The sequence below is a fragment of the Struthio camelus genome, chromosome 3 (assembly GCF_040807025.1).
Source record: "Struthio camelus isolate bStrCam1 chromosome 3, bStrCam1.hap1, whole genome shotgun sequence".
In the NCBI taxonomy this organism is placed as follows: Eukaryota; Metazoa; Chordata; class Aves; order Struthioniformes; family Struthionidae; genus Struthio; species Struthio camelus.
The window spans coordinates 107,453,198-107,476,766 of NC_090944.1; the positions used below are offsets into that span (position 1 = coordinate 107,453,198).

General features: G+C 42.1%; 1 protein-coding gene across 2 annotated transcripts; it reads left to right on the forward strand.

The window, feature by feature from the left end:
* The first annotated feature begins 17 nt into the window (after window positions 1–17).
* Window positions 18–20,849, forward strand: SLC4A1AP (solute carrier family 4 member 1 adaptor protein). Of its 2 annotated transcripts, XM_068939569.1 has the most exons (14): window positions 18–575; window positions 1,259–1,445; window positions 2,041–2,163; window positions 2,963–3,023; window positions 3,832–3,971; window positions 4,109–4,269; window positions 5,397–5,466; window positions 9,873–10,062; window positions 10,881–10,992; window positions 11,627–11,867; window positions 12,658–12,732; window positions 13,913–13,986; window positions 16,377–16,449; window positions 17,296–20,770. In XM_068939569.1, exons 1-14 carry the CDS (start codon window positions 24–26, stop codon window positions 17,343–17,345), a joined length of 2,109 nt encoding a protein of 702 aa, XP_068795670.1. In that variant the 5' UTR covers window positions 18–23; the 3' UTR covers window positions 17,346–20,770. The 2 variants fall into 2 exon arrangements, with proteins under 2 accessions (XP_068795670.1, XP_068795671.1); XM_068939570.1 differs by lacking the exon at window positions 12,658–12,732 and having other exon boundaries at window positions 17,296–20,849.
* Window positions 20,850–23,569: the final 2,720 nt, after the last annotated feature.

Below are 23,569 nucleotides of genomic sequence, written 5' to 3' on the forward strand. Positions count from 1 at the left end.
TATTCAGCGCCGGACCCGCGAAGATGGCGGAGGCTATGGAGACGCAGATGGAGGCGGCGGGCGGCGGCGCCGACCCCGCGGCCTTCAAGCGCCCGGACCTGCCGCCGCCGCCGCCCCGTGCCGCCGAGCCCGAAGGCGGCGAGCCGGGACCCAGCCCGCCGGGACCCAGCCCGCCGCGGCCGGCCGCCGCGCCGGCTCCGCGCTACGAGGAGCCGCCGTGGGGGAGCCGGCCGCCGGGCGGCGCCGGGTACGCGCTGGAGGTGCTGAAGGGCGGCGTGGTGCTGGGCTCGGTGCGGCTGGAGGGCGGCAGCTGGTTCCTGGTGGGGCGGCTGCCCGGCTGCGCCGTGGCCCTGGAGCACCCGTCGGTGTCGCGGCACCACGCCGTGCTGCAGTACCGCGGCGCCGGCTCCCCCCCCGCCGCCGCCGCCGCCGCCGCCGGCTTCTACGTGTACGACCTGGGCAGCACCCACGGCACCTTCCTCAACAAGGCGCGGGTGCCGCCGCGCACCTACTGCCGGGTGCGGGTGGGCCACGGGCTGCGCTTCGGCGGCAGCTCCCGCCTCTTCCTGCTGCAGGTGGGCCGGGGCCCGCGGGGGTCGCTGCCCCCGCCGCGGCCCTTTTACCGGCGGGGGGAAGTGGGTTGGCTGTAGGGACCCGGCGGGGAGGGCCGGGGCCACGGGGGTCCCCCCCGCCGCCCCCCCGGCATGGCCCGGCAGCCCAGGCGAGCGCAAGAACAAGCGCGGCCTGAGGTAGGGGGAGAGGTCATCACGGCGGGGCTTCGGGGGGGATTGCTGGTTATAAACGGTGCGGCGCGTCGGGAGAGCAAAGCGGTAACGTTTCTTTGGGATCGAGGGGAGCTTTTTCTCCTAGGAACTTGGAAAGCGCTCGGAGGACCCTTCGGGCCTTTAGCAGCTTTTGGGTCCTTATTCCGTTTGGCTCCTCCTGCGTGGCACGGATAACAGAGCTACGGAAATTTTTACATTCTGCCCAGGAAAAACAGACACGTTTCAGGTTGAGCTGCCTACTAATACACCTAGGGCACAGTAATGCTCATTTCTTTTTTTCCCCTTTAGATAAAGTGTTAAAATGAACTTATTTGGGGGATGCAAACCATAACAAATAGTCTAATAATTACCTTTTTTGAAAAGCGCTGTAATAATTTGTTTGTGTTATCATAGCTAACTTGTGTGTCTGGAAAAACACTTAATTTGTTTTTTTAAAAAACACTTCTGAAAAGTTTATGGCTTGTCCTGCCTAGGGACCTGAGGAGGACCAGGAGTCTGAGTCGGAACTAACTGTAACTGAGCTGAAGGCACTGCGCAAGCAGCAGCAAGCAAAACTAGAAAAGACAATGTTGGGGGAGGACTCTGATGAGGAAGATGAAAAAGAGGAGAAGAGAAATGAGACCAGTCAGAACAGTGATATGAGCTGCTCATGGGGAATGGGTAAGCGACGATGCATCTCCATATAGATGTGAATACCAGGGTTGGAATTCCACCCGAATGCTAGGTGTCCAAATCCAATGGAAGGCTTCTAGTACAAAGTAGTCCCTGTCCTTTTAAAAAGAGCAGGCAAACTTATATCAGACAAGAACCGTTCTAGAACTCTTCAAATTAGCGAAAAGGTAGTTTGGCTACAACTCAACAAGGATATGAAACTAAGAGTTGAAATTTATGCTGTATATTGTGTTTCTGCAGCGTGACATATTTTTCCCTGGAAATTTAATTAAGATAAGCTGTAATTATTGAGCTTTGGAGTGCAAAATGAGCCGCTTTTTTAAACAGAAGTGCATAAATACACAAAACCTCTAAAGTGATGAAATTACAGTAAAGTTCACCTGCAAAATTATGTCTTATTATGGAGTAATTAATAATAAAATAAAAAGATTGATTGGATGCAGAATCAATATTCGCATTAAGGAAACTTATTCTAGAATGGCAGAGCTGGTATTTCTCTCAAGCTAACAAAGGCTGGAATATGCTGGAATCCTCTTTCCAATGTTTTTTCCATTTTGTTTGCACTTCTTATGCCTCCTTCCAGGAGAGGATGCTGAGGAGGATGAGGCTGAAGAAAACCCTATTGCTATTGAATTTCAGGATGCCCAAGATGCCTTCTATATGAAAGATCCTAGGAAGGCCCTACAGGGCTTTTTCGACAGAGAAGGTAACGTTTTGTTTTGTTTGTTCTTTATTGGTTTTTTTTCTTTCTCCATTTAGGAATGTCTGGACTTCGTGTTCTTGTTTTACTTTAGGACTTACAGTGTGGGAGCTAGAGCTTTTCTGTTACATTACCCTTCTCCCCCCACCCCTTAACTCGCCATTGTAGAGCAGAGTTCCTACTTTTTATATTGGGAGTTGCAGAGTACACCTTGCATTCCTCTGGAGTGGCACTCAAACCACTTTAATCGTTTGAAGCCCTATTTGAGAAATCCAAAACAATCAAATTCCAGACCATTCTGTTTGGGGATAACTATGATTGTAAGACGGAACTGGAAAGCATTAAAAGGCAAGTAGTAATAATGAATTGGTTTAAACTTTCAGTGGTTGCTAGTGAAGCTTGCAGATGACTTGAGTATTTGCTAAAGAGAAAAATAAATTAATCCTCAACATCAACCATATTTGTGACTCTAGATTGTAAACGGTTACTACTTCAGTAAGATTTACTTTAATACATGCGGACGCAAGGTTGTTGTCTCTGTGAACTATGTCTTTCTGAACAGGTCACTTAAAGGTGAAAGAGTATTTTAGAAATCTCTGACAGAGAGCCTTGATCGTGGGGAAAAACAACAAAATGAGCGTAATACCATCTGAAAATCGTTTTTGCTAAGAAAAACAAATTCAGTCCCTTGATATGGGCATCTTAATTCTTTTGTTTAACAGTAACGCTCTCTTCTACTCTAAATCTTGTTCCTGCTTATTGCAGTTTAGGTGACTACATCAACTTTCTTTCTTTTCCTCTCTAGGAGAAGAGTTAGAGTATGAATATGATGATCGTGGGCACAATAGCTGGCTATGCAGAGTCAAGTACGTTTACCTTCATTAATGTTAGGTACATAGAGGTCAGCTTTGTTTAATAATTCCTTCAGCTTTTGTTTGTGAATTTGTCTGTTTCACTTGCCAAGAAGGCCAGTTGGAATTAGGCCTAAGCCCTGATTCTGAGTAAGGAGGCCAAGGATCACTGGCTGTTTCAGTGTTTGCGCTTCTTTCTTGTCTGTCAGCGTTTGGTGTTCCTTAGAGATGAAAACCAGGAAAGTAAGAGACAAGGTTTTCTCGGAGAGAGGGAGAGGGAAAACAAAGACGAGAGTTTTTATTCTGCTGTGTACTCGATTCCTGTTCTTAGATAGCATAGGGCAATTTTTGATGTGTTCCTGCAAGAGGCCACTAACATCAATCTATCGCTAGGTAGGTATCAACTCAAATAGATAGGTCTCTGCGTAATGAACATACTGCTTCAAGAAATCTTTGCTTCAGCATGGCATAAAATATTCAGTGTTGATGCTGCACAGACAGAAACTCTTGGTGCTTAAAATGATTCGGGGATTGAAGTTTGACCTATTAACTTGCTGCATTTTTAGAGGAATGATTTGGGAATGGATGTAGGAAGACTTATTGTTCAGTCCAGTGGAATGGAAATTTGCTTACGTGTTTTGAGAAATCTGTGCTTGTGTTTTGATTAGTCCTATATGAAATGAAAGGTGAAAATATGTAACCTGGAAAAAAGGCTAGAGTGAGATAGAAAAAACAATATCAGCATAACAAATACAGTATCTGAGTAGTATCCTTGAAAAGCTGTTCAAATTGAAGCTGTTCTCTGAACCTTTGAACTGAACAGATTGCCTGTGGATGATGCATCAGGGAAGCAGTTAGTGGCAGAGGCTCTCCATACAGGAAAGAAGAAAGAGGCAATGATACAGTGTGCGCTGGAAGCCTGCAGGCTACTGGATGCTAGAGGAGTACTGCGGCAGGAAGCAGGTGATTAACCAGTCAAATGCTTTGATAGTTCTAGAAGGCCTAAGCTAGTGGTCTGGGATTGCTATTTTGAATCTATTTTATTTCTCAGTGGTCTGAGAAATCATTTTATTCCTTGCATTCCTTCTCACCTTTCCCAGTATCCCGAAAAAGGAAATCAAAGAACTGGGAAGATGAGGACTTTTATGACAGTGATGATGACACCTTCCTTGATCGAACTGGCGCCGTAGAAAAGAAACGACTCAACAGAATGAAAAAAGCTGGTAAAATAGAGGAAAAACCAGACACTTATGACACTCTGGTAAGAAGAGCTATTATGACATGCCAGGCTTATTCTCTCATGTGCACATTACTGCTAAGAAGGAAAGCTCTTTTTATTAGCCTAGTATCATTTCAGATCTTCAGCTATCAATTGGTCAAGTTAGAGTGGAATCAGACTAGATTTGGAGATTGTAGAATCAGAGACTTTAAGCTTTTGAGAAGAAAAAATGGGATATAGAAGAAACTGTAGACAGTTTTTTTTCTTCTTAAGTGATTTGTTATTTCCGTTCAGTGCTTAGTGTTAGCTTCACAGAAACTATCATTCTGCCTGCTGCCCGTTGACACACATCCATTTCCTTAAGCAATGAGGATGACAGGCCATGGAGAATGAACTACCATGTTACCAAGAGCTGTCGTTGCTTAGGACTCAGTCATCCTGCAGAAGAAGCAGCCTACAGCTGCTTATGTTGTCCCTTTGGAAAAGGAGGTTTCAGCCCTTGAGCCTCTGTCACCAGATACAAGCCTTAAACGGACATAAACTAGAGGAGGCAAGAGAACTTTGTAACTCTGAAAAGTGCTTTTTGCTTTGTGGGCAATATCTATCGAATATCTGAAAAGGTTACTTACTTTATTATAGTGGAAGCATGCTTCCTTGGGTTTTGCCTGTGTAGTATGGTCTTCTGCTTGATGGATCACAACAGTGGATGAATTAGGTACCAGAACAAGACACTTCTAAAACAATTTTAAAGCATCAGAAAACAATTGCAAGCTTTCAAGTGTGCAAAGCACACCCTGAAGAAGGATCTCATCCTGCTCCAAAGAATAAGCAGCCTGGACTGACTGGGGTTTGACAGCTAAGAGCCCTACAGACAATAGGGTATGGAGAAATTTTTGAGGGTGAGTGGAAATCAGAGTGGTGGTCTAACATAGCTACAGAAGCATTATATTTATTTTTATCCTTCAGGAAGAAAAACATGTGCTTATTATGTGAAAGGACTGATAAATTGTTCAGGAATAATCTAGCCTATAAATTTTTTAGCCCAGAAACTCCTGGTCAAAGATCAGAAATAGAAAAATGTAGATAATACGGCAGCATACTTGAGAATCTTTTATAAGAGGAATTTAAAGAAGATGAAAAGATCTTCTAAGCATGTGGTTCTTTCATAGGTCACAAAATTAAATGAAGCTGAAAATGAGCTTTCTGAGATAACAGAGAAGCTGAAGGCTTCAGGGAAAGGTAAGGCGTGAAGTCTCTTTCATTGTGGTGCTGTTTGTAAAGAACACTAGAGAGCATTTACGGATATCTGTCTTAAATGCATGTTTTTAGTGTCCCCTTTTCTCAAAGGCATAGGGGGATACTTAATGCTATATATTGGGTGAAGAGTGTATGCACTCTGTGTATAGTCACTTGCTAATGAATGCAAGTTTTTCCAAAAGCATACAACATCAAAGTTAAGGAGGAGAGTACAAGCTCCTGGAGCATAACAGGAGCTAAATACGTATTATTTGTCTGTCCATTTTAGTGAAGCCAGTCCAGTTTGAAAAACCTATTTTTTCCTTTCCCTCTAAAGCTATTTGTAAGGGGAGAGCAAACAACTGACCGAATAAAGGCAATGTCTTTTATTCCATTCTTTCACTGCAGATGCATCTTAAAAAGAAAAGGTGGGAAAAGAGAAATGTAGAGTTCAAGTTGATGCTTAGACACCTGCCTTGTTCAGTGAACTTGCTAACTTAAAAGGGTGCTGTTCAGATTCTACCGCTGTATGTTTATGCATGAAAGCAGAGCCCTTCCAAAGTGGGGAATGAAGAGTGGACTGGAGATCCCTCCCCCATGCCCCCGACACAGCTGGAATTATGAAAATGAGTATTCTCCACAAAGATGGTGTTGTAAGGCAAGGTTTCTGAGTTTGCTTGCTCTCGATAAGGCGTTGTGAGCATTAGGGTTCTACTTTCAGGTCTGCATGTAGAACAAAACCATAGATGGATTCCAATACCTTGGGTGCGCCCAGCAGCGAGCCCTTTCTGTTTCATAAAGGTGACCAAAAGCATAATCACTTGAATGCTTGCACCCGTTCTACTTTGGTTAGCATGATCATAATCATAACTGAAATATTAGAGTAAAAAGAGTACTCTTCCCTGTTTCCATTTGCTTCTGGCAGCTCTTCAGTACCCTTACGCAGCTCAGATGATGTCAGGGGCGTGTTCTGATGCACTGTATTGATAAGGAGAGGAAAACAAAAGATGTTTGTCCCTTAGCAGTGACAAACAGTGAGGAGTTTGCCACAGATATCTACGTGATCTGAAGAAATAACGTTAAGCTTGTCTTCAAGCAGGAAACTAGACCTGGTAATCTCATGGTGCTCCTTTTTAGTGCTAAGATTGCTTCTCATCATAGGATCTTAAAAATGGCATGAAAAGGCAGCAGAAATCTCTGTTTTCTGGCATGGCTCTTGTTTGCATCTTTTTGCAACAGGGATTTAGGATCAGGGATTTAGGAAAAAATATTGATATTCTACCCCCCCCCCAAAAAAAAAAAAAGGGGGGGGGGAAGGTAAAAAATATAAGGAGGTTGAAAGCTTATGAATAATGGAATGGATTTCAGAAACATTCAAATATAGTGTTCTTGTATGTCTCTGGTAGTGACAGGTTTAAAGGTGTACTACACAGAGCTGCATGTCGCCTTATATTATTTATGTTGTCTTGTGGGGTAAAAGGAAGGCCTGAAGGAAATACATTTAAGTTGATTCTTCATACAAGAAGCTTTTTAACAGAGCTGGCAGTAATAAAGGTGGCAATGTCAGTTTGTCAGAAGGGCTTCTCCCCAAGCTGCCTAGCAGCAATCAGACAGCTGTGCTCTCTTGTGTACATTATATGGGTACGTTTCGTTCTGGTAATTCAACCCCATGCCAAAACTCATTAGGATCAACATTTTTGTTGATGATTGATGGCTGTTCAGGAAACCTTACTGATCCACTGAGCGTCCTAACTGATAGGATGGTTCAGCATCATTGAAGGAATTGTTTTCAGTCTGACTTTACTGATAAGTAGCTCCTGATTAGCTAGGACGAAAAAATGCTTTATATTGACTGAGATATGTAATTCCAAGCTCTTGTGTTATGAAGCATTTGTTTATGCTGGTACAATTTCTCAACAAGACTGTTAAATTATATTGTAGTAGAGAGTGGCAGAAGGAAGAAGCAGGTCATTCATCAGAAATTTATACTGCTGGTAGAAGTCTGGTAGCTTATCACAGTTTGGTAAGTTGTAACTGGTTATACAGCTAGTTTAGAGCACGGGAAAAATTGCAGTCTCAGCATTTATTGCTGGGCCCAGCAGTCTGCAAGGTGTTGCAATACAGAGTGATTCGTTATTGAATGGCAATTTCCTAAAAGTGGGCCAGGATAAACCGTAGTAAGTATTGCATCATCAGTTTTTAGTTGGTTATATGTGTTCTGGATGTTCTTGTTTTCTCTGATTTCTTTAGGTGGCTCAGGTTAATCTCAGATGTGGGCTGTAGCTGTAATCCAGGAGCATACATATTGATCCTGGGTTCTCTTGAGCTGTCTGGCAAAGTTGCTGCATTACATAAAGTTCTAAAACCTTAAAACACTTTGGTCTGCTCTAAATGATTATTTGCAGCCAAAGAGCAAGTGTGTAGAGAGACCAACGAGTGAATGACAGGCTAAATTGCAACATCTCTTACCAAGCATTTGGAGAGATTAAGTTGTTGTCAGAAAGATCTCTGCGGAAATTTTACAAATTGTTCTCTGGAGTTCTTCAGAACTAACTACTGATCTAACTTGATCTGTCTTCAGAAGTAACTTGATATTCGCTGGTGGTCGTTCACTGGTGCAACTGAATGAAAATCAAATACATAGAGCTCTTCAGTCTTGTTTTTTGGTTATCCTTTCAGAGGAAAATTATTGATAAGTTGATATTGCAGTAAATAGCCTTATAGCTTCCCCCCCCGCCACTCCCCCCTGGAATGTAAAATATAATAGCCATGATTGATTTGCCTCCTAGCAATGTTTAATTTTACTTAAATAGCATAGAAAACTGCTGCAACAGATACTGAATGCTAATAATAATCCTGTAAGCAAAACTACCTGATCTTGGGCACTGTTGGTTCCTCAGGTAGGAATCGAGCAGAGAAACCCATTTGCGAGACGGGTGATCCGACTTGCTGAAGATCAGTCAGAGAAGGACCTCTTACACTGTTCTGTGGCTAAAGCAGCGAGCTCTGGAACAGCACCTTTAAATGTTCTGAATTGTCTGACCAGACAAGAAACCTGGGCTGTGAACATTAGTGTTTAAATGTTATGAATCATTCTCCTCAGCTGCTGCCTCGTAGGAGTTTCAGACTGTTCAGTAACAATACCTTTTCACTAATCATTTTTTGTCTCAGTTCACACAAATGCTTAAGAGGAAAAGAGTGTTTCTGGCTGAATTTCTAAGATGGCATGTTATGTCATCGTTTTTATTTGGGTGGAGGTAGGTAGTGCAACTGGTTCTTATTTTACAGAGCCCATCAATTCTGTAAATCTGTGAGCGGTTACTATTATGGCTTTCATATGTTTGCAAATTGTAAACTGTATTTTGTTCTAGATCAGAAATATTCATTTTAATGGAGTCCTTCTGTAAACATTGACCTTATTAGAATTTTTTGTAGATGCGTAAAAGTCATGTATAATTGCTTAAACAGGTACTCTTAATTACTTTCTTTGTACACATTTAAAATGTGAAGTACAACCTAAATAATTAAGGCTGAACTAAAAATAAATCATTGATCATGTAATTATTCCTGTGAATATATAGATACACGCATATAATGATGCAAGTAAATATTGGGTTTGCCCATTTTAGTACAATAGTAAGAGGCACAAAACTATTGACTGTCAAAAGGCTTGTTAAAATTCCTGCAGCAAAACTTTCTTCTTCGTTTGTCTCCCAATTTTCTTTGTTGAACAGAATATAAACATTTCTGAAGCACTGTTAAAGCCCAAAAAAGGATTTTTTTCTGATATTTTGAAATCTATGTGTTAGAATTCTGTATTTATTTTTTAGTCATTAGAGCTTTAGTTTTTCTTCCTTAATTTTAGTTAGTCAAGACTGCATAAAGTTATTAATATGTGAAAACAGGTGGAGTACAAAGACTGTCATTATTTTTTGAACTATGTAACAGTATTTTCTCATTAGAAAATCACATCAGAGCAAAAATAAATTTTGTGTGATTCTTTTAACAGATAAAACTATCCTTATACACATGGCAGAATCATGAGCTGATTCATTTTTCTAGAACTACAGGAAGAAGCCAGGGAACTTTTTTTTTTTTTAACAGGCAGAAGATACTGAAGTAAGATAAATAACCCAGAACAGAGACTGACTTACTCATAAAGAAACATTCGATTTTAAAGAGAAGCTTTGTTATCTAAGTGAATTAACGTTTACTGTCAGGCTTCTGTTAGGAGCCATGCTTTCATCTTTTCAGGGCTGACAGCCTCTATTATTTTACCATTCAACAAAAACTTGCAGAGAAGCTAAAGACTCATAAAGCCTGTATTCTCTAAAGGAAGGATTTGATGAGTATGACCCTCATCTTTCCACCAATAATCATATATTATATTTTCCTGTTATCTCACGTAGTCCAGTCCCAGCCAGCAACTCAAGATTCCTTGGATGAATTCATGACAGAAATAAAATCTGGATGCACCTTAGACAGCGTTACACGAAAGAAACTTCACTTGCGCTCTTTTGAACTGAAGAAGGAGCAACAGAGGCTGAAAGGGTTAATAAAGCTTGTTAAGCCTGCAGAACTACCTGAGCTGAAGCCCCAGTAAGTAATGGTAAACTGCCAAATAACTGTTACTGTATACTATCCATGGGCAATTGTGCAATCCCAGGTTTCCGAAAGCAACAGAGACGCTGTCTTACAAACTACCTAGCGTGTCTCTTTAAAGAGCCTCGGTACCTTTTGGCTGTTGCTGTGCCTATGGTTGAGGCAGACACGCAACAGTATGAGAGGCCCATACTGAGGAAGTGAGAAGGGAAGGGAGCTGAGAGCGCAGTGTCTTGTTACTGAACCTGCATCCGAAAGAAAATGGAGAATGGAGAATTTTACAGTACTATGTATAAAATGAAAACCACTCTCACACCCTAAAGTGCACCTGGAAGTCAATTGTAGTGTCTGTTCAAGTACTGCCTAGCAACACTGCTTCAATTCAAGAGGGCATATGCTGGTTTCATCATTTGCTAGTAGCAGCTTAATTAGAGATTTAATTAATTTACCTAAATTGAGGTTTGGCCTCTGAGTGTGCCTTTATATTTTTGTTTTTTATTTTGTTATATATAATATATATATTGTATGTATATAAAGTGTGTGTGTGTGAAAGCACACACACACACACACACACATGTATGTAAGTATGTGTGCGTTAATTAATTTGAGGAAGTCTGTTTGATAGATGTTCCTATGCTGGCAGGTGTCTGACACCTAGGAGTCATCTCCTGCAACTTCCTGTTGTATTCTGCAACTGAGAGGGATAAAAGGGTTTCTCTGGATTCACCCTTATTTTGCAGATATTTTCCATTTGTAAATAGAAGTTTTATTTCATAGTTGGTATACTGTTTTCCTCTGTATCTGGTTTTTATTAGGTGTGCGAGTTACAATTTGGACGCAGAGAACAAACCTAAAAAGATTACCCTGCCTCTCTTTGGTGCAATGAAAGGGGGGAGCAAATTCAAGCTGAAAACTGGAAGCTTGGGGGTAAGTTGGGCACAGAGACCAGTTATAGTGTGGGTTTGGTTTTCCTTCCTTATCAGTGCTGTGATTCAGACACTGTTTCTCAGCCATCTTCTTAGGTTCTGGAGCCTGCAGGTGGCAACACCATCTCACGTGTGGAAACAGCATGGAGGAACAAATGTCAAGGAGTGGAAGCTGCACAGAGCAGCAAGCAATGGCTGTTGGACAGGGTGTGCTGCCAGCAATAGCCATTCTGTGCCCTTGTCCAGTCTTTTGGCGCACAGCCACAGCCAGAAAGGCAGTGGATCATATAGATGCAATCTGGGGACTTCAGACCAAAAACCTTCTATACATCAGCAGCTATACCTTCGCTCTTTTGTTTTTCTCAGTCTTTTAGCTAAGATCGTATCCAAGGTTGACTCAGTTTCCAGTGTCCCTCTTATCAAAAGACTGTCCTGCTCTTCTGTGGACTGCACATCTCTTCTCGTCTCTCTCTGCCAATGACTCTTTCTTAAAACCTAACTGTTCTTCATCCTGAGAGCATTTCCTTACCAGCTGTCTCTGTGACAGTAACGTGCATACTTTCTGCAGTAATGAACATCTGTAACACCTACCTCTGTATTATGCTAGCACTGACGCCCAAGTTTTTGTCCTGCAGAAGTTACCTGTCAAGCGTCCAGATATCCCTGAAAGCTTGTTAAAAATGAAAGATGATGGACCAGAGGAGGAGGAGGAAGAGGAGGAGGAAGAAATGGAAGAGGAGCAAGAAATAGATGCAATAAACAGTAGAGCATCAAACCTAGAAATGAAAATGACAGCAGAGGAAGAAACAGGAAAAGAGACTGATGTCCCTGCTTGTTCTCCTGGCAAGATCGAGAATCTGGAATCCCTTCAGGATGGTAAACCATGGATTTTGGTTTTTCTAGTAATGAAACTGAATCTGTCAGTTAATTTCCATAGCTATGTGAAACTCCTAAGGTTTGGGTCACAAGTTTCCAGCAGTGTATCACCATAGATTTCTTTTTCATAGATTTTTGCTACAAGTTCAGAGTTTGTATGCTAGCAGCTGAGAAACAGCTGACTTTGACCTAGTTCAAGTCAGAACTCTGCTTAGCAGCCTGTTTCTCCTGCTTTTGGTGGAACAGAACTAATCTCCTGAAAGGTCAAGAAAGGTCATATGTTGGTAAGCCCTGCTTACATTAGATTGAGTGGCCATATGATAACAAATACAGTGTGTTGTTGGCAGGGAGAGTGGCTTAATTAGAAAGTAAATGTCTGTGTAAAGCTTCAGATCAGTTTGTAAAGAAAAACAATTTTAAATGTAGCACGGGAGAGGTATTGCATCTGTACAGCTTACTTGTAGTTCATCCTTTTACATAGCAGTGTGATGTATGTGAAAACTCAGTAATGATGAGTCTCAGTAAATGACATGTTTAACAGAAACCTAATTCTAGCTGCTTGTGTTAATGCTGACCAAGTTCCTCTTGAAACGTATGTTTTAACTAGTCACAAGCTTTTAATGTTATTGTGATGAACTTGATAGCTGAAATAATTTGGAGGACTTTTAAGAGAAAATTCCTCTCTGAGATGAAAGTAGCTAGATGTTCCCTTTCATACTTTGTCTCAGGAATTCTACTCATCAGTGTTACTGAGAGTATTCGCCTAGCTCTTTCCCTGTGATTTTTACAGGGGTTCGTTTCCTGCCTGAGCCAAAGATACTAAGGAATAAATCTCAGATGGGCCCCTTACAAGAGAAATCTCCAGGTGAGCAGTGCAATTTAGACTATTTGCCAGAGCATTTGGGTGCAGAAACTATCTAGAGGAGCTATTGACTTCTGTTAGTAGAGTGAAACTAAGCCTAATCTACAGTCTAAAGCAAGAATCTAGAAATTGAGATGAAGGATTGTGGTTTTCTTGGGCAGTACTAAATGTCTGATGAGGACAATTCGCTTCAATTACGTTTGAGTTCTCCGTGTTGTAGTTCTCATAGTTATCAATAGCTTTGAGAGTCTTTGTTAAAAGAACTAGCATGAAAGGAGAAGAAATTTATTTTAATTTAGTAGCATAAACATAATGCTGTTTTTCCCCTTATTATTTTTCAGTATCTGTTGTCACATTACAAAAAGAAAGTTATGTCCTTCTGCAGTGTTAATTACAACATAACATTATCTAGCATTGTATTAATGACCCACATAGCCCTTCTCCTTGCACAAAAAAAAAAATCAGATCCTCAAGATGAAGCCTGTATTTGGTATACTGAACATCTGGAGGAGATCAATGTGAATTTTCTCTTTTTTTGTTACCCCGACTCTTAAGAACATGTTGTGTCTTCATCTCATTCATAGACTTAAGTCATGAGTCTCATGCTTTCACAGGTTAAGTGGCAGAAAGGTCAGGTATACTTACATACTTCTCTGTCTTTCTCTCACCTATGTTACTGTAAAATAATTTTTTAAAGCACATTTATCCCATGTATTTTCTAATATGTCTGTCATCTGGTGTAATATTTGGAACTTACACAAGAATGCAGTAGTGTAGCTGGGCACATGTCCTTTTAGGAAAGGTTGTGGGGGTTTTTTGGGTTTTTTTGTTTGTTTGTTTTTTAATCCATCACTGTAGTGATTACAGATAGAGAATAGCTTCTATAAAATTAATATCCACCATTAGCAAAAAGTGTGTTAGAGAGTTGCAAATAGAGGACCTCATTAAATAGCATTCAGCTAGGTGGTTGACACTGTTGTAAACATAAGTTAATTTCAATAAATCTCTGGAAAAACAGCAAGATGTTCAGCAGACTTAATTGTGAATTTTGTTGCGATAAGCTTTCTTGAATTTCCTTTTTGACATATCCATCTTTATGTGAATAGGCTTCCTTTCTGTAAGCCTATTTCTGATAGAAGTGGTCATTCATGATGTGTCATTAAAAACTAATCTTTCTTCTCAGCATCTGAGACAGTATGCAATGAACCTGAAGAGACATCTGAGAAAGTTAAGAATATAAACTCAAGCTCAAGCAAGGTCAGTTACAATTCCTTGAAACTCTTAAGCTGCAGGAGTCATGATATCACTTAGTAGATTCCTTATCAGTGAAGGAGACTAACAGTTTGATTGTGCGTGACCTGGTAATAGTAGTGCTTTTCTGCTCTACAAGACCCCTATGCAAAACCACATGCCACCATGAATCACAGCTTTTTGAGCCTCCAATGAGAAGGTAAAGTGCAGCATTTCAAACATGATAGAGGTGCCCATACAAGCCATAGTAAAACACTAGAGGCTCTCAGTTCAGTCACAAACTTATTTTTCCAACTTTTCACTTGGCAGTGCTGGTGTTAAGCTTCTGCTAATCACTTGTTTCCCTGTATCAAATGTTTTGTAGAACTTAGGTGCTTTCTGGGCTTTAGCAATGGTACTGCAAAATTTTCTCTGAGGAGTAAATGTTTCTTTGGGGAATATGCATTGGCTGACGCAGAGACTGAACTGATGAGGAACTAAAGTTACAGCTCATCTGTGTTGCCATTATTAAACTTCACCCTTCTGGAAGATGAGGAAAGAGACAATTATATGAAATTACTGTCTTTGGAAAACCCAGTTATTATTAGATTTCATGGATGTGCCAGATAATGTTCCTCCTGTACATAAGATTTGCATGTCTTCCACATTTGGAAGCGGGGGACAGGCAATTACTGTTTTTCTGGAGGTGGGAGGAAACTTCTCTGACAGCATGCTCTTAATCTAATTTGATTATTGTGAGATACTTCCCTTGGGAGTACTTCACTCCCTTGTGTTGGCTGCCATCAAAGAAGGTTACTACGCTAAGTGGGCCATAAGTTCTCTGACCGTTGCAACAATTTCTTTGCGGTGACCATCTAATTTTAGGACTTAAAATTGGTGGTATGCTCTGCATATGCATTGCACCACTCATTTAAAGAAACTTAACTCCCTGGCAGCTGTATGTGCTAACTGCTTCCTTGTTAGTCCTGGCAAAGGACCCAAGAAGGGGGGTAGGTACAGCCTTTAGAATGAATGGTCCCTTATTGCTGGCCTAAAGCATGTCGATAAAGGAAGCAGCAGTAAATTTATATTGCTTCAAGCCAGGATTTATCGTTCCTATGAATGTAAGAGACAAGGCAGCTTCTCGCGCTGAAGGCAGTCAAGTCAGCACCTTTCATTGGCACAGAGCTTTCTCTAAGAGTTCTAACGCTGAGCATTTTCCAAATACCAGCTGGCTTAGCTGTATTGTCTCCCATTACAAATCACTGTTTCCCATATTCTAGCTCTGCTTTTGGTCTCAGACCTAGCTTGAAAATACCAATCAGAAGTCAGCATGTTTTTTTTTTTTTTGGGGGGGGGGGTTATTTCTTTTTTTGATATTTGAGAAATAACTTCAAATCATATAAAACTGGAAAAAAAACATTGTTATTTTAAGTGACTGTTCACAAACCATATTTTAAAACTGTTGAACTTCACAGTACAACGTTTTCCAGAACACTAGTCTTCCAGAAGAACTCTTTTAGAGGATAATTTGGGAAAGGACAGATTTTGAGCAAATGAACAATTTTTTTAGCTGCCTACTTATGACTGTGTCATGCTGTCTAGGGTAATGGAAATCTATACTAAGTAATATGGGTATGTTTTGAACTCTTAGCAATGTTTTACTCTACGGTTGTATGAGTTTTTTATTTATTACCAATCTGCAGGTGTTGGGGGGAAAAAAAAGCTATTGAGAAAATGATGCTGATGTGACAAAACTGAAAAATCTGGGGACAAAAAAGCATTGTTGTGTCAGTATTTGAATTGCAGTGAATCAGTGATGCCAGTGAGACCAGAATTTTTTTTGAACTACTAAGTTACCCTTATTTAATAGCTGAATTTTTATATACTCCAATTTGAAAATGACTTTAAACCCGAAGTTTTCAGTTGGATTGTGCTTTAAAATCACTAAAGCATTTTTTTGAAACTTCTGAATTTTGAATTTGAATTTTGAATTTTCTACTGTAAAATTTTGTCCTGTGTAAAGAAGTTCAATGTCGAATGACACTACCATAACATTAGCGTGACAAGAAATGTCATCCAGAAACGGAGTTGGGGGGAGGAAGGGAACAATTTTCATTGAAACAGCAAATGTCAAATACGCTTCTGTTACTCAGTAAAGCTGAGCGTTACATTAATCTCCCTCGACTAGTCTGCCCAGCTTTCCTCTATGAAGGTCATAGCTGACCTGATACTAGTGTTGGTAATGGTCCTGTTTTGAGCAGGAAATCGGCGTAGAAGACCTCTAGAGGTCCCATCCAACCAACTTTTCTATGTTTCTGTGACTCTTACTGGGAATGAACTGGATCTAGGAGACTTATGTGGCTGTGACACATTGCTGGGGTGCATCACCTTAAAAATCTTTTCTCCTTTTGCAGGTCCAGCCCTCTTTTTTCTCCTCACAGTATCCAGATGATGACCCAAACTATTGCATATGGATTCCTCCTGCAGGTATCAACCACTTAAGGTTTTTATTCTATAGCTCAAGAGTCTACCTAGAAATCTATTCTGCTATAGAATTTCCTTGTAACATACCTAAATAAATAAATAAAATGTCCACAAATACATTACGCAGACCTCATGTTTTCTGGCATGTTGTGCCCCAGATTTATTTCTGGTATGGCTATGTGGCTATGGAAGTCTTGCAGTGAAATGCTGACGATTTCTGTAGTAGCTTGATCTTGCCAAGTAAATGGACAGATGCACCTGAAGTTTGTTTTTCCGTTTTCTAACACTTCAGAGAGCTAAATCCATTCTTTAGCGTTCAGTGTGACAGGAATTTCCTGTTTTCTTAGTAAGTTCAAAGATTAGCCTTCATTTGGTGAAGTCATGACAGTCATTTTTAATAAGGCTGTTATGGGCTTATAACGTGGACAGGCTCCAGAGGGAATAAGAAAACCGAGCATAAATTTCACTAGAGAAAACTCTAACCTAGTCAATCCTCCTTCAAGGAAAAGACTACACTTCCGTGGCAAATGAATCAAATGGAGCAAAATACGTAATTCAATAGCTTAGAGAAAGTATGATCTGGGAGAGCCAAGCCAGTTGTGCCCGTAAGAGGGAACTCCATTTCCTATCTCTGCCGGCTAATAGACTTATCTTCTGTCTGAGCTGGTGTAATGAGAACACCAGAAGAAAAGGAGGGAAAGGAAATATATTCACACACACTTCAAAGTATAAATCAAAAGGTTATTATCCTATTTTTGCCCATCTGGCATGTGCTATCTAGAGACTGCTTCATACTTTGCTACAAATTCATCTCAGAGGAAAAAAATGACTTTCTTCTTTGTCCATTAGGTCAAAGTGGTGATGGCAAGACTCATCTAAATGAAAAATATGGCTACTAAGGTTCAGACTCCAGAGACTGCTCTGATGTTTAAAGGACTGCTCTAAATTGGATTCTTCCTGCATATCAAGTGAGGGATCAAAGTTGATTTTTGAGATGCTATTTCAAATTTAAGGACATCAGTAGCCACTGTGACTATTACCTTTCCTTATTGCATCTGTTCCTAGTTTTCCAAAAGCCTTTTTAAAGATTTCTGACCCTTACCTACACATTCTTCTGCATCTTCCTTCCACTTTTAACCTTGTTCTTTTCATTTGGTATGGACCCGTAGACTCATTTTTTCCTTTTTGTATATAAAGATATACAAAGATGGAGTTAAAGAAAGACACCCTCTGTATACTTACAGGCTTGATAAAATTTATTCGTGCTGGTTTTATGCAATTAAAATGAGAAACACTAGTGTTTTGCTCTATTGCTGCTATTTGAAAATAGTATTGTCAGGGCAAACAGCCTAAAACTCGTATTTTTTTTACTGAAAAACTTTTAATTAAAAAACAACTCTTTCCACTCCTCCCTCATGCAGTTTTTGGAATGCGGTTGCTAGAAAACCGAGTATGAAGGGGACTTGGAATGATGATTATACTGTGTTAAAGGGTGTAAAAACACTCTGAAGAACTGAAGAGGCTGTTGTTCCTTATCTCATATAAGAGGGTAACAGAAGATGCAATGAAAGGATATCCTGGAAAAACTTATATTGAAGTCTGTTCTTTCCCTGTTACAACACAAGAATAATGGGGCATTTTAAAGCAATTTCTAGAATACCATCTCTTAATTTATCAAGAGTATACTTATATACCTAATTAGGCTATGACATTCTTTACCACTGAATGGTGTTAGAGGCAAGTAACATTCAGAGAGTTATGAGGCATCCTTATTAAAAGGTAGCTAGAATACCCCAAAGCAGTGCTGTAAAATTCACTGAAAGAATCTAAATCTCTGTCTCACTACTGAGATGACTTCAAAACTGCTCCATGTTTGGGAGGAGAGGGATACGGTTTCTCCAGTACAGGTTCAGCACCGTTCTTTGTGCTGTTTGCTGCACCTATACTGGATTAGATGGACCAATTGTCCAATTTCTACGCAGAATGGCTTTAGAAAACCACTTGGAGTGGTATGTGTTTTACAGAAACATCATTTTGAAATCTTTTTTTTTTTTTCCTCTATGTAACACTGACCATGTTTTTTCATTATCACTTTTTATAAGTGTAAGTTTAAGCCTCTCTTGTCATCTTTTTCCCTGTTTAAATCCCTTTAAATGAACCTTCATTGCAATCACTACTCTTTTGTGCCGGTTCGACCTTGGTGATTTTTTTGGTGTGATCTGGGATTGACCGACTGTCAGGCCCCGCATGTTCTCAGGCAGCCCAGTGACAGGCTGCCCTGACCATTCACCCCTTTCAGTTTATCCAGAAGCTCATCAGAAGAGGAAGCCCCCTCCCACTGCCTTCCCTCCATTTTTGACAGTGCCATACCCCCGTGTTTTTTCATACTGCTCTCTGATGGGCTGGTTGCCATTTTTTAACATTGTGATACACATGTCATCTCAGATCACCTTCTGATTGCTGCGTGTTTCTCTTGAGCCAGGAGGTGGTCATTCATGTATAAAAGGATTCGTTTCTCCTGCAGTCTCTTTCTCTGTTTATATATTTCTACATATATTTATAAAAATATATAAAGGAGAGTACAAATATGTGTAAATATTTAATCATACGCAGATACACTTTATGTACTTTTATATGTGTCTACATAGCATACATATATGTTTGATTATCTTTATGTCTATAGACATATATACATGGCAAAGAAAGCCAAGGGTGTCCTGGGCTGTGTTAGGCAGAGTGTTGCCAGCATGTCGAGGGAGTTCACCCTTCCCCTCTGCTCAACACTGGTGAGGCCACATCTGGAGTGCTGGGTGAGGGTCTGGGCTCCCCAGCAGGAGAGACGTGGACACACCAGAGGAAGTCCAGTGAGGGGCCAGAAGGAGGATTAAGGGACTGGAGCAACTCTTATATGAGGAGGGTCTAAGGGAGCTGGGGCTGTTCAGCCTGGAGAAGGAAAGGCGGAGGGGGATCTTATCAATGTGTATCAATACCAGATGGGAGGGAGTAAAGGAGATGGTGCCAGACTCTTCTCAGTGGTGCCCAGGAACAGGATGGGAGGCAACAGGCACGAACAGAAACACAGGAAATTCCACTTGTATATAAGAAAACTCTTTAGCGTGAGGGTGGTTGATAACTGGAGCAGGTTGCCCGAAGAGGCTGTGGAGTCTCCGTCCTTGTAGGTACCCAAACCTGACTGGACGTGGGCCTGAGCAACCTGCTCAAGCTGCCCTGCCTGGGGCAGAGATGTTGGCCTAGATGATCTCCAGAGGTCTCTGCCAGCCCCAACTGTTCTGTTACTCAGTGATATATGCCCATAAAAGTGTAGGCGTCAAATGTATGATGAAAGCTAACGAAATAAATAATTAAAATGTTAATGTGAATAGAAGTAATTAAATAAAAGTAAAAGGCAGGTTCGGGGCCCAGCACTTCACAAGGCCGCTGAAGAAGCCCTGACAGATAGATGGGGAGGAGAAGTTCCAGAGGGCCATGTGGTGCCAAAAGCAGTGTGGGGATATGCACAAGTTAGAGGGTCCTCCATGCCTGAGGGCCATGGACCTGTTCTAGGAAGCCACCAAGGGGCCCTGAGGCCCAGTTCTGTGTGCACCCCCACCCTCCCTTTCCCAGCCCACCCCAGGCCTTCTGTTAAAAGGCATTTACTATGCTCCTGGGGAGGTGGGAAGCTTTGGGGCTATAAATTACCTTTTTGAACCTGCTAAAAGGCAAATTGCTGGTCTCAACAGAAGCTGTGGCAACCTGGCTTGCAAACAAGGATGCTTACACAAGTGGCAAGAAAGCACTGCACAAGATACAAGGTGATTGTAGCAGAGCTGGATGCACAATGGCAGGCAAACTTGGTGGATATGCAACAGTTTTCCGAACATAATGATGGTGTTATGTACATCTGAACGGTGATAGACGTATTATGCAAACATGCCCAGGCCATTGGTCTAAAAGACAAAACAAGTTGTGAAATAGCAATGGCTTTTTAAACCATTTTCAGCAGGCAGCCCGGTTCTTACAAATTATAGCCTGACCAGAGGAAAGATTTTTTAAATCAGCCTTTAAGCAAGCTCTTAAAGCTGTTTACTGTTCACCATTTTGTTGCTAGCAATGAAGTAAAAGCCTCTGTCATGGAGCATTTTAACAGGATGCTCAAAACTGCATATTCTGTCACTGCTCTACCAAAAACCTTGTGAAAGTTGAAAAGCAAAACTTAGAAGAGGCCCAGTAAACCTGCTAGCTTGCTTCTGCAGCAGCTTCTTTCTTTTGAAGGACATACTTGTACCACTCAGGCTTTTATTGAATTTGCCCCCCATCATTTTTCAGCACACGTATCTGGTGGGATGTTAATGGAACGCTCCTTTTCAAGGTGTTCATGGCAATTTCAGAAAGGGCCTTATCAGGGCATGAGCTGTGGTGCACAGTGTTGCTTTCCACTGCCAAGGGAAGAAATGGATCAACAGCTCCAGGAAGCACAAGTTGCTCTTTAGATAGTGGGACATCATGCTCCTCAGTCTGCCTTACCCAGATTTTAAGGGACGTATAGGACCATTGCCTCTGGCTGGCCCTGGGACCCAGGGATCCCTCCTGTCCAGTGACTGCAGCCCAGCCTGGTGCACCTGGGCACCCAGATGTCTCTCCAGCCCAGGTTTATGGACATGGCTGCTGCTTTCCCATTTGCAGGTTGCTAAGCATGTATCCCAGACACAAACACACACAAACATGCACACACACACACGCACGCACGCACACGCAGAGGACACTAACAACACATCCGGCTGCACAGACTGCCGCAAGCAAGGCACTGCCTTCAACAACACCCTCCTCTAACGCTACCAGAACTCTCATGAAACGTAAGCATTGGTAGCCGAGCCCCCTTCCTCCTCTTGGCTGGTAAAGGCTGACGTTCACTAGTGAAAGCACACGCCATCACTCTCCAGGTTCGTAAGCACGTGCACATTCGCGGATCCCTCAAATACCAGCACGGCCCCTCTGTCCAGCTGACATGCCTGCCCGGACCCTGGCTCCCCTACCTGCTGTACAGGTTTCCTACTCACTGGCTAGTCCAGCCTGAGGTTTGCTAACGAATTACATGTACACACATTAAAAAAATGCAAGCATTCAGCTCCCCACCCCCAGCAGCTTTGCCCAGGCATACGGCACTACGACCTCTGGTCCCTCCTCCAGCCGCTGATGCTGATACCCTCATTCCACTTTCAGCCCCATCGGTCAATCAATAGGCATTGATGCCAATCGATATGGAAGGTATCGACGCATTTCGACATCATAATCAGCGCCCATGGTAACTGCACAGTCACGTGACAAGATATGGACATGATTATATATCAAATATGGCAAATCTATGACAAAGCCCACAAAAGGTTTTCAACCCAAGTGCCTTCCTGACATCCCAAACATTATAATAATGGTCATTGTGTCAAAAGGAAAAACAGGTCTTGGGATATTGAGGACTGTTGTTTGGCTTAAACCCCTCCCCCCAACCTTTTTTCCCCTTAGGCTGGAGGATGACACATATGTTGACACATGTAGTAGAGCCTCGAGCAAGGCGATCTCGCGCAGCGTGCCCTTCCTGGTCACGGACTGCCCAGTTGCCGTGTAGCTCTTTTGCTCCGCTTAACAGTTGTGCGTCTGTCAGATCCCTCATTGCTGTAAGCGCTGTGAGACTCCCAGCAAAAGAGAGATTATTGTTGCTGTTATTTACATTAATAAAACAGAGCCACTTTTTGTGTGTAATCTTAGACTGGGGCTAGACTGTAGGATTCTGCGTACCCCACCCCCAGCAGCTTTCACACTAACAATAGCCAGGCCGAAAATCTGGTCAAAACACAGCGCTCGTACTTCGTAGGAGAGTACTGAGCCAGTCTAAAAATTGCTCTGTATTCAGGTTGCTTCAGTTGTGCAATCTGACAGCTTCAAGACAGAGCTGACTAAAATCACCGGGTTCTGAGGTAAATGGTCGGAAATTTGTTCTACACACCAACCGAGTGTTTCATGCGCTTCAAGAAGTGATACCTAATCTAAATTAGCAAATCGTCCACGTACTGCCTAGCGCCAAACCTCTGAACCAGCCATTCGCAGAGGCTCCAGGGAAGCTGCAGGGCAACCTGCCACCCCCTCTGCTTTCCCTGCTGCATTCAAAGGTGGGGGTAAGTCTGGGCTTTCAAATGCCCCCCAGGGCCATGGACGTGCTGCCAGTGCCCCTCTTGGAAGGCACCTCCATGGTGAACCGGTCAGGGCACAGCCTCTTGCTCCACAGGAGGCGGCGGTAGCCAGGTCGCCCCTTCCTGGTACCATCTTCTGCCCTTGTAGGAGACATGTTCACTGCCCCATCAGTTCAAAAAAGCAGTTTGTATTTAAGGGTCCTCTTGGTCCCTATAACCCCTGGCCAACAAGATGCTCGTAGTGATGCAAAATTTGTCTAGCTTTCCCAGTTAGCTGTCTTCATTGCAACAGCATTTTCTGTTTCGCTAGCCTGTGAGGCCAGGCCCCTGAATTTTCAGGACCACCACACTTTTACACCCTCCTCCTTGTCCCTACCTCCTCTGTATCTGATAATAACCACAGTCTTTCTGCTCTGCAATACCCCCAGTGCTCTTACTGCAGCGGTGGTGGTCTCAAAGAGCAGCAAGGCTGCACACCCGAGCCTGGGTCTGCATCAGTAATCGTGGTCTAGCAGGACAGTCTTGCTTGCATGCTCAGGTTTCTGCCTCTGCCATTCTCTGTGTGAAACTTAAACTACAGTTTCTGATTCAGAGGCCCATCAGCCAGTTCTTCTGGTGTGCATGGTGATTTTTCAGGATCTCTCAGGGGCCTGGTGATTTTTGACCCAGGCACCACAGCATTTCCTTTCTACTTTCAAAACCGCTAATGTGAGCAAATAACCTCCAGATGGAGCTCACGATGCACAGATTTTACTGCACCTTGTACCTTTATCACCTTCAAGAAAGGAATCCTTGACATAATTTAGGGTATGGCACCCTGAAGACTATCTCCTCTTGCTTAGCTAAAGAAAACTGAAGCTACATGCATGCGTGGAACATTGCACTTTCTGGAGCAGAAAGAAGCATCCACAGCAACCTATTTGGTTACCTACTTGTTGAAC

Bases quoted from the DNA above. Each gene is read 5' to 3' on its own strand.
- SLC4A1AP (XM_068939569.1), top strand. From the start codon at position 24: ATGGCGGAGGCTATGGAGACGCAGATGGAGGCGGCGGGCGGCGGCGCC. The intron at 2,164-2,962 runs GTAACGTTTTGT...TTTCCTCTCTAG, and splicing joins GGGCTTTTTCGACAGAGAAG to GAGAAGAGTTAGAGTATGAA. The intron at 3,972-4,108 runs GTGATTAACCAG...CACCTTTCCCAG, and splicing joins AGTACTGCGGCAGGAAGCAG to TATCCCGAAAAAGGAAATCA.